Source organism: Octopus bimaculoides, chromosome 13 (genome assembly GCF_001194135.2).
Source record: "Octopus bimaculoides isolate UCB-OBI-ISO-001 chromosome 13, ASM119413v2, whole genome shotgun sequence".
In the NCBI taxonomy this organism is placed as follows: domain Eukaryota; kingdom Metazoa; phylum Mollusca; class Cephalopoda; order Octopoda; family Octopodidae; genus Octopus; species Octopus bimaculoides.
The window spans coordinates 36688566-36698855 of record NC_068993.1 but is presented as its reverse complement, the minus strand read 5'-3'; the positions used below and the strand labels follow the sequence as shown (position 1 = coordinate 36698855).

General features: G+C 37.0%; 1 protein-coding gene across 1 annotated transcript in view; it reads left to right on the top strand.

Moving 5' to 3' along the window:
• The window catches only part of LOC106878851 (THO complex subunit 2), a 198905-nt gene extending 193274 nt beyond the window's left edge, over positions 1-5631 (top strand). The window contains exons 38-39 of the mRNA XM_052972430.1: positions 1595-1680; positions 4744-5631. Of these exons, the coding sequence (XP_052828390.1) occupies positions 1595-1680; positions 4744-4768 (111 nt within the window). The 3' untranslated portion in view covers positions 4769-5631. The remainder of the gene's footprint in view (positions 1-1594; positions 1681-4743) is intronic.
• Positions 5632-10290: the final 4659 nt, after the last annotated feature.

Genomic DNA, 10290 nt, shown 5'->3' with positions numbered 1-10290 from the left:
ATTGTGCGGGTGACACATGAGGTTTTTCGAGTGAGATCGTTGCCGGTGCCCCTGGGCTGGCTCGTGTGCGGGCGACACATGGAATCTTTCGGGCGGGATCGTTGCCAGTGCCCCTGGACTGGCTCTTGTGCGGGTGGCACATAAAAGACACCATTTCGAGCGTGGCCATTTTCGTGCGGGTGACATGTAAAAGCACCCACTACACTCTCTGAGTGGTTGGTGTCAGGAAGGGCATCCAGCTGTAGAAACTCTGCCAAATTAGATTGGAGCCTGGTGTTGCCATCCGGTTTCACCAGTCCTCAGTCAAATCGTCCAACCCATGCTAGCATGGAAGGCGGACGTTAAACGATGATGATGATGATGATTGGGTGCATCTTTTCGTGGCATGAGCACCAGGGGTGGGTCGTGGTTTTATCCTGTTTTTGACAAATGTAATGGGGACCTCTCAGGCCCCACAGTTACGAGTGCACTGGGTGCATTTTCTCATGGCACCAACACTAGAAAGGACAAGAGTGAGAGTGTGGTAGATAACAAGAAATGGATCAGTGGTGAGGGTGGATGGTAACTGTTGACACCAGATAACCTAGAAAGGAGTATGGGTAGAGTGTATGGAGTACAGGCATTATCTGGTGAGGTCCCTCAAGCAAATATTTTATGAGATATCATCATTATCATTTTACGTGTCTTCCATGCTGGCATGGGTTGGACAGTTTGACAGGAGCTGACCAGGTTGAAGATTACACCAGGCTACTGTGTTTGTCTTTGCATGGTTTTTATGGCTGGATGCCATAATCCTTGCCTTCAGGTCATCTTTGGTTTTACAATGAGTTCTGTTGGTCTCTTGCTCAACTGCACCCACACATAATAATCATGAGGGTTCCAGTCTGGGGAGTTAGGTGACCAGATATTAGGGGTAATGTGGTTGCAGAGATTGTCTGACAGCCATGGCTGGGTTCTCTTGCTTGTGTGGCACGGTGCAGAGTCCTGTTGTCAGACCCACAGTCTTCCAGCAGTTACCCTCTTGACCCAGGGCAGCACTACCCCCTCCTCCAGGCACATGATGTAGACCTCTATGCTGAGTCTGAGGCCATGTAGGAAGATGAATGGAGGCATAGTGTCACCATCACTAGTGATCACTCCAAACACCATGATGTTGACTGGATGTTTGATTTTTATCACTCTCAGTATATTTTCTCAGATTGACACCCAAACACTCTGAAATGTTTGTATTGGAATATTGAGCATGAATACCAGGTAGTACAGCATGTCACTTCCAAATTTCTGGCTGAGTGAATTGTGTCAAGATGGTGTTTTTCTCACAGATGGTGCCCAACTGATCCTACTATACTGTGTAGTTGACAAAATCAAAAAAAAACAATGTGCATTCGCAAAATTAAAAATATAAAATGGCGACAATTTACCCAGCATTCCCTGTATATATATATATATATATATAAAGAGAGAGAGAGAGAAAGAAAAGTCCTTAATGAAGCAGGATCGAGAGTAAGAAAAAGTTTTATGAAGACGGGGGTGGGGGCCATCGTTGTTGTTCATCTTGACTTGTATAATTTGTCTTTTATTTGTGTCATTGCAGGAAAGTCGTAGTGGAGAGGATGAGTACCGAGAAAAGGTAAAAGATAAAGAGAAAGAACGCATGAAACGAGCAGACAAAGAGAAAGTGTATCCTTTTTTATATAAATTAATTATTGAAGTGACCAGGGTGAGGGGTTGGGGTTGAGCCATGGCTGTTTTGATTTACTTTAAACTATTGAAGAGCAATGATGGAAGCTACTGTTAGAAATATATAGAAATTTTTAGGCTTTGGATTTCTGTTTTTTCTTTAGCTAAAAAATAGTAATAATGAACACGAGCCAAAGGACGTGATAGAATCCATTATGGTCATGGAATCAAACATTGGAAACCTCGTTCTAGTGGACAAGCAAGAAAAGTCATGCCTGATCATAGACATCTTGTCCTGGGGGTAACAGGATCATTGGGGGAAAAAAAAAAAGAGTAGAATAACTCATGAGATATGAAGCTCTGAAATTAAAAAGCTATGGTCAGTGAAAAAAGGTGTATATTGTACCAGTAATTGTCGGTGCTTGAGGTACAGTGAGCAAAGAAATTAAAAATTGGTTGGAAAAGGTTGGCATAGAAATAAAAATAGAGCACATCCTGGTAGTGCAAGGAGTCTCTACAAAGTTCTTGATACTTGAAAAGAAAGTACCAGCTTAGTTCATAGGAAGTGAACAGCTGAAACATAAATGATATCTCCAGTAACAAGCTGAGCATGTCAGATATTATGATAATAATTTGGATATCGAGATATTTTGTGATTCTACAGAAAGCTTTTTTGCTTGGCACAGTGAGGGTTGTATGAAAGGTGTTAGACACCTAAGGTTGTGAGGTACAACTTGATATCAAGCAATGCAGTACTGAGTGAACCAAAGGAATAATAATAATTCTTTCTGCTAAATGCACAAGGCCTGAAATTTTAGGGGAGGGGACATTGAAACCAGTGTGCAACTAGTACTTATTTCATTGACCCCAGAAGGATGAAAGGCAAAGTTGACCTTGGCAGAATTTAATAATAATAAATATCTTAGCAAAAATTATCCAGAAAATCCTTGGTAGAGAGTAGGGACAATGAATGTCACACAAAGGACTTTTATATGAGAAGATACACAAATGTTTTTTTTATCCTAGACCCCAGGTTGTAGTCTGATAGGAATGTAATTAAAACGTGTTCAAATATCAATCCCATGTAATGGAATTGGTTAAAACATTTTTTTCTATGGCCAGAGGCCCTTCCTGTCACCAACCCTCGCTGGCAAAACTTTGGTTGTCCCAAGGTACCATGCAATAGAAAACTGCCTATTGTTCCCAACCAAAGAAATGCTCCAAGGCAGTCTTCACACTGGACTTCTGCTGGTAGCTAGAACTGTTCATCCTCATGACAAAAGCTGATAGACTTCATTCCATAAGTCAGCAGTGCTCAGTTGCTGAATAAATGTTGTGTTGAACAGTTTATAGTGATCTGCTTGTGTCTAGAGTTTATCCTGGTCTAACAATGCCTCCCAATAGCACAGCCTTCTAGAAATTGTTCAGTCCCCAGGCTAAAAGACTTCCAGAGCAAATTGTTCAGCTGATCTTCATTGATGACTGGAGTCTCCATTGCTCTCATCATCATCATCATCATCATCATCATCGTTTAACGTCCGCTTTCCATGCTAGCATGGGTTGGACGATTTGACTGAGGACTGGTGAAACCGGATGGCAACACCAGGCTCCAGTCTGATTTGGCAGAGTTTCTACAGCTGGATGCCCTTCCTAACGCCAACCACTCAGAGAGTGTAGTGCTCTCATCCATCATTAATTCCTCTGTAGAAAGCAACAGTTCACATATCACCAACTGCATTCTCTAACTGGTAGAGAACTGTGAGAACCTGGCTAACATTCTTAAGACTAATTATGCTGTTGGTCTTTGACCAAAGACTGCAGCTCTATCAAAGAGACAAGCTATGAGAACAGTAATAAAACAAAGCAGTGTAAAGTACTTTCTCTACGCTTGTTGTAATCTGTCTTAAATGTTATTACTTTATTTTTATATCCAGTCTGGTGGAAAGTGAGATTTTCTTTTTGTTCAGACCATCTCAAGTTGATCAGTGTTGAGTCTGAACTTTTGTTGGTTCATGTTATAAAATTTTTAAAAAATTTCTACACTAATTTCCATGTTAGCATGGGTTAGACTAATATATATTATTAAAGTCATGCCCTTCCCAATAATGAATTTCCTTTGACCCATAAAAGCAGGTGTTAAAGCAATGATGATGGTAATTAAGGTTATGTCTCTCTGAACATTCTTAATTAGTTTTTTAATTAATAATCACTATTAGGAATTTGTAACTATTCACCGTTAGGGTATAGCTTAGCCATCACTTGCGAAAGAGTCTGACCTGATGGCTTGTACCACGCTTTCCACTAATTGTTTTTAGGTGCCTGTGTAGTTGCAAGCAGACACAGACACCTTTCCAACTCTCCCATCTTTGACCTAAGTGGTGTGACAGGTGGAGGAGAAAGAGAGAGAGCAAGGTTGCACCAGCTTTCAATTGGGTTAGCTGATTTGCTTGTCATTTGCTTGATCTTAACCACTTGAGCATGTCCCTTTGTGGCTGACAATATATGCATCTCCAATCATGAGCAGGAGTTGTGGAGGAGCATCATAGCCATGTGTTGAGAGGGATTCTTTGGGGTTTGAATAGATGTAACAAAAGCAAGGGCATAATGCACCAGCTAGTCTAGGAATTGAATTCACAGCTTTATGCTTGGGAGTCCAGCACACTAACCACTTGGCCACATGTTTTCATCACCACTAGGTGTCTTTTATCTTTCACTTGTTTCAGTCATTGGACTGTGGCACTGCTTTGAAGGGTCTAATCAAACAAATCAACCCCAGTGCTTATTTTTAAGACTGGTACTTATTCTATTGATCTCTTTGGTTGAACCACAAGTTGCAGGGATGGAAGCAAAACAACACAGGTTATCAATTTGTGTCAAGGGGCAGATACATACACAAATATATATATATATATACACACACAGTGGGCTTCTTTCAGTTTCCATCTATATAGAAATAATAATTGTCATTAATGTATTTTAACTTGTTCATATGTTTTTGTTGTTTTTTTTATAAAATTGTATACATGATTTTTATTTTATATTCCTTGATTCCAGTTTGTCTAGATCTAGCAAGAAGCTAAAGAAATAATGATGTCAACTGTTATTTCTTGCTGTTTACACAAGACATTGCTGTGATGTTTCTTGCTTCTGTCTAGTCCCAACTTCGACACATCTGCATAACTACACTTGTAGGTTAATGAGCAGAGAAGATGGGAAGTGAAGGGAGAAAACAACTTCCCAGCTAAATGCAGCAGACTTTGGAAGACTTTTGTTTTTTAAAAACAATAAAAAAATTATTTTTTTTTAATTCTAAGCCAAAAAAAAACCCAACAAAAATCACCATCTTTCTGCAAAACATTTACTGCATTTGGTATAAATATGTTCACATGCAAGTACACATACACAAACACATACATGCGTGCATACATACATATTCTAAAACGTAAACTAATGCTTGTACAATCCTCTGTACATTGATCTTCCCATACACACACACATACATATGCATACACACGTGCACACACACATCCATGCAATCTAGTGGGGAAACTTATCCGTTTAGGGTAAGGAATAATATCATTTATTTTTCCATACAGAGAGCCACTGCTGCATATTATTTCCCCACATATGTTGCTGTCTTAACAAGTAATGGAAATTACTTTTTTGAAAGCGCCAAATATATCAGCTTTACCTGGGATTACAGATACCTCTTATACTGGCAACAACAACAACAACAGCTACAGAATCAGAACACAGTAGATCAATGAGGACACTTCCTTCTTTGGAGGACTTTTTTTTTTTTACTTTTTTATTTATTTTAATTTTTAATTCATTTTTATTTTTAGTTTCAAAACTTGTAATTGAGGCATTTAATTAGCGAAATAAATTCATAAAAAAAAAATGTAAATTTAAAAAAAAAAAATGAAGAAAAAATTATTGTACAAAATAAAATGTGTTTCAGTGTTTTCATTTATTTATTTATTTGTCTCTTGGCATAACATTGTATAACAATTTTTATAAGTGTTATTTCCTATTTACTTCTATTTAGAAATGAAAGGAAAATGACTAATATTCCTTTCAAACTTTGCTTTTGTGTCCTGGGCATCAATGTTTTGAAACTGACCTATTTTCCATTATATTTACACAGATTCTGCATTGAATTGCTGAAGCAGAAATATTCTTATAGCAAATATTCTGCTCAATTACCACAGAATTGCTTGTCATTTGCTTGATCTTAACCACTTGAGCATGTCCCTTTGTGGCTGACAATATATGCATCTCCAGTCATGAGCAAGAGTAGTGGAGGAGCATCATAGCCATGTGTTGAGAGGGATTCTTTGGGGTTTGAATAAATGTAACAAAAGCAAAGTTTGAAGGAAATATTAGCCATTTTTCATACTTTGTAGGGATAAGCAAATAGGAAGTAACAGTTACCACCCAAGGACAAAAATCGCATTAGACAGTGTAATGAAAGAAAAGGATAGGCAGATTCTTATGTCATTCAACACATACAGAAGCAGGAAGAAGAAACTATGATGCCAAGCTTAGTACATTTGGAGTGGTACATTAAGATATCACATCCACAGATCAGAGACTTAGATTCTGAGAAAGATACAGGTGGCAAACTGGATGTGGATTAATTTTTTAGTACCAACCTACCTGTGGCTGTGTTTAGTTCTTTCATACAAAAATGGCCTGCCTTAACCCTTAACCAGCAATATCCAGCCAAAATATTCTACCTGTTTTATGTTCAAAATGGCCAGGTCACGGTTCACTCATCTATCCTACAATGTCATTGTAAAAATAAATAATCACCTTACTGAAATCTTAAAGCCATTAGATAATGCATAATACATGAATAAATAAGCATTACATTTGTCAGAATAACCTGAATACTAAAGGGTTAAAGTGTTTGTATTTCATTTAGAATCGTTATTCATTTGGTCATTCATTTTTATGTCCATTTTTCCATGCTAGCATGGGTTAGAAGAATATATTATTGAGACATTGTTTTGCAGCTGGATGCCCTTCCTTTCATTAACTTTTGCCTGTTTTTCAAGTGAAGCAATGGTTCTCAACTATTGTCCATATGACCCTTGGGGGATCTACTTGAGCAAAATAGTAAAATGAGGATCCACAGGATTTTATGGATCCAATGAAAAATTTTGCCATGTGTTGTGCAAACAGCATGAAATGGCTTGGTTTCTTTCTCTTTAACATCTTCCAACCACTGAAACATGTTCTCATGGAGAGTACTACTGCAAGCCTACTCAAGGGAATGTGTGAAAGACAAAATAGGAATTTTGAAAGTATCAACAAAACTTGTTTATAAACAACAAATGGCTATGGTAGTCCACCAAGGTAAAATAATTACCAGACAAACAGATCCATAGGTAAAAGGGGGTTGAGAACCCCTGAAGTAAAAAAATCTTCCCCATATTGTCATGCATTCTTATGGCAATTCCAGAAGGCTGGATGGTCAAATGGCTGAAATTTTGGTATTATAACAACCAAGATGAAGATGCTAATTTGAACATCTGTATATTGATAATGATGCATGAAGACATTTACCAATGGTTTCTCCTATTGTTTTGATGTACCATTTTGTACCATTATTTAAACTATCAGCATTTTTGATGATATGGGTATGCTAGTAACAATGATAATTCCTGAAGAAGGTTGTAAAGTACAATGGCTGAAATGTGACTATAAGAACCAGGACACGGATTTTAGTCTAAATATATTAGTGTATGATAATTGTTTCTCATATAGGAACAAGGCCCGAAGCTTTGGGAAAACTTGGTATCATTCAATGATATCAAATCCAGTACTTGACCGGTACTTATTTTATTAACTCCCCCATCCCCAAAAAATAATGAAAGCAAACTTGACCTTGGTGAGATTTGAACTCAGAACATAAACATGCAGAAAAAATATCTCAAGTATCAAGTTCTTCTGATACTCTAATGATTCTGCAAATCCACAGCCCTTATATTGTTAGTTTCAAATTTTGACACAGGGCCAGCATGATCGGGGAAAAAGGTAAGTCAGTTACATTGACCCCAGTGCTCAACAGGTACTTACTTTATTGACCTCGAAAGGGATGAAAGGTGAAGTTGACCCTAGCAGCATTTGAACCCAGAACATAAAGACATGAAATACCACTAAACGTTTTGCTAAGTGTGCTAACAATTCTACCAGCTCACTGCCTTCCATAGTTCTTATAATATTAGTGTATAATAATAATAATGATAGTCCTTAATTTTAGAAATTTAGACAATATTTTTCCTGATTTTTTTAGCTTCTGATATTCCAGTATTGCTAGAGTTTAGATAAATATTAGATTGTTGCAAACAAACAGGTTAATATCCACACTTCAACTGCAGGCATGTCATTTAGAAAATGTAAAGAGGTTGTTCACCTTTAAACTTCTTGTCAAGGTCATCATAACTCTATCTCTCTCTCCTATCTCCCTTTGAAGTGTATTAATGAAACAGGTGCAAACAACCGTGTGTGATTTAAGAGTGATGGAAACTGTTCAGAAACCCATCTGTGTGGTATTTCTGTACAATTATTGTGTATATAGACACACATGCATATATTTGTATGTGTGTATATGTTTGTATACATAGGCACAGGCATAGCTATTGTGGTACAAAAGTTCACTTATACATAAATGTGTGTGTGTGTGTATATATATATATATATATATATATATGTGTGTGTGTGTGTAGTTTTAGAGAAAAGAACCAAAGTTCATGAACTCATCCATGAAAATCCACAGTCACATAGAAAAATTAATAAGTAAATGCATGATAAATAAATATAAGTATAATACAAAGTAAAAATCTTAAAATAATGATAATAATAATTTCATTTTAATTTTTGATAAATTGAATCTAATTGAGTTTTTACCTGTAAATTTGGATTTTTATCCCTAATATTATTATCATTATTATTATTATATATATATATTATATATAGGTGGTGTGGCTGTGGTAAGAAGTTTACTTCCCAACCACATGGTCCTGGGTACTGAGGTCAACTCAACTAAAATTCCTCAAGGCAGTGCTTCAGCATAGCTGCAGTCTAATGAGTAAAAGATAAAAGATATATATGTATATGTAATATATATAGATAGATATAGAAATACACACGCACACACACATATATGGTCATCGCACAAATAATGTGGTCTTTTTCAATTGCATGAACTAAAAGCTGGATAAATTACCTGCACCATCTTCCTATAAAAACAGGTAGTAATTTTACCTTGACCTTATTCTTAGTGCAAGTTTTGAAGAGTGCAGTTCAATTTTAACAGTTGTTTTTTCAAAGCTGTACTGGAAGTGACAAAGGAGCATATTTTGCTTTTATGAGTTCAATAAAGGCAACAAAACAACAGAAAGTGCAAGGAATATTAATGCAGTATATGGGGATCAGACAATAAGTGTAAGCCAGTGTCAACGGTGGTTCCAGAAACTACAGCCAAGTAGATCTGTAGAGCTTGACGAGGACATCCTGCAAACTCTGGTGAAACAAAATCCCAATGTAACTGTTGAGGAATTAGCAGAGAAGCTTGGATTTGGTCATTCAACCATTCATCGATACCTGCATGCTATTGGAAAATTCAGAAAATTGGGTCAATGGGTTCCTCACAATCTTTCTAAGTCTAATCACATGCAGAGAGTGAATGTGTGCTCTTCTTTGCTGTCACATCTTACGAATGAACCATTTTTTGGACCAAATAGTAAGTGGTGACGAGAAATGGATTCTATAAAAATGTTAAGCATCAAAGACAGTGGGTAGGGGAAAGGAGAAACACTGGTAACCCAGGCTAAAGAAGGTCTTCACCCACAAAGAAGACCTACTGCAAGTGGCTTAAGTCACTGCTAGAAGAAAAATGACCATCTTTGATTTCAAGATGAAAGGCGTTCTTCCATCAGGATAATGTTCGGCCACATGCAGCAAAGATGACATTCCAAAAGCTGGAGCAGTTTGAATGGAATACGATGCCCCACCCACCATATTCGCCAGTCATTGCCCCATCTGATTATCATTTATTCCGCAGTCTTCAAAATCATTTGGATGGAAAAAATATGAATTCTGTAGACAAGGTCAGAACAGTACTGGAAGAGTATTTTTTGTCATGGACAAGTGAATTTTGGAATAGGGGCCTTGCAAATCTACCAGATAGATGGAAGAGCATTGTAGAAAATGAAGGAGAGTCTATTTTAGATTAAGAAAGAACTTTATCTTAATTTTGAAAATTATAAGTATAAAAAACTGCATTATTTATGGGATGACCCAATATATATATAATGACACTGTATGACAGGTTCCTTTCAATTTCCATCTACCAAATTCACTCACACAGCTTTGGTTGGTCTGGGACTCTACTAGAAGACATACCTAAGGAACCACACTTAAGTAAACGAACCTGAGACCATATGGATAAGAAGCAAACTTCTTTACCATACAGCTACATCTGTGCAATAAAAATTATTTTCTCATAAAAGCCTCTTATATGATCTATCTTTGCTAATCAGCAAGTTCATTGATGACTGCAAATATTTGATAATTTCACTGCACTTAAAACTCTTGCATGAG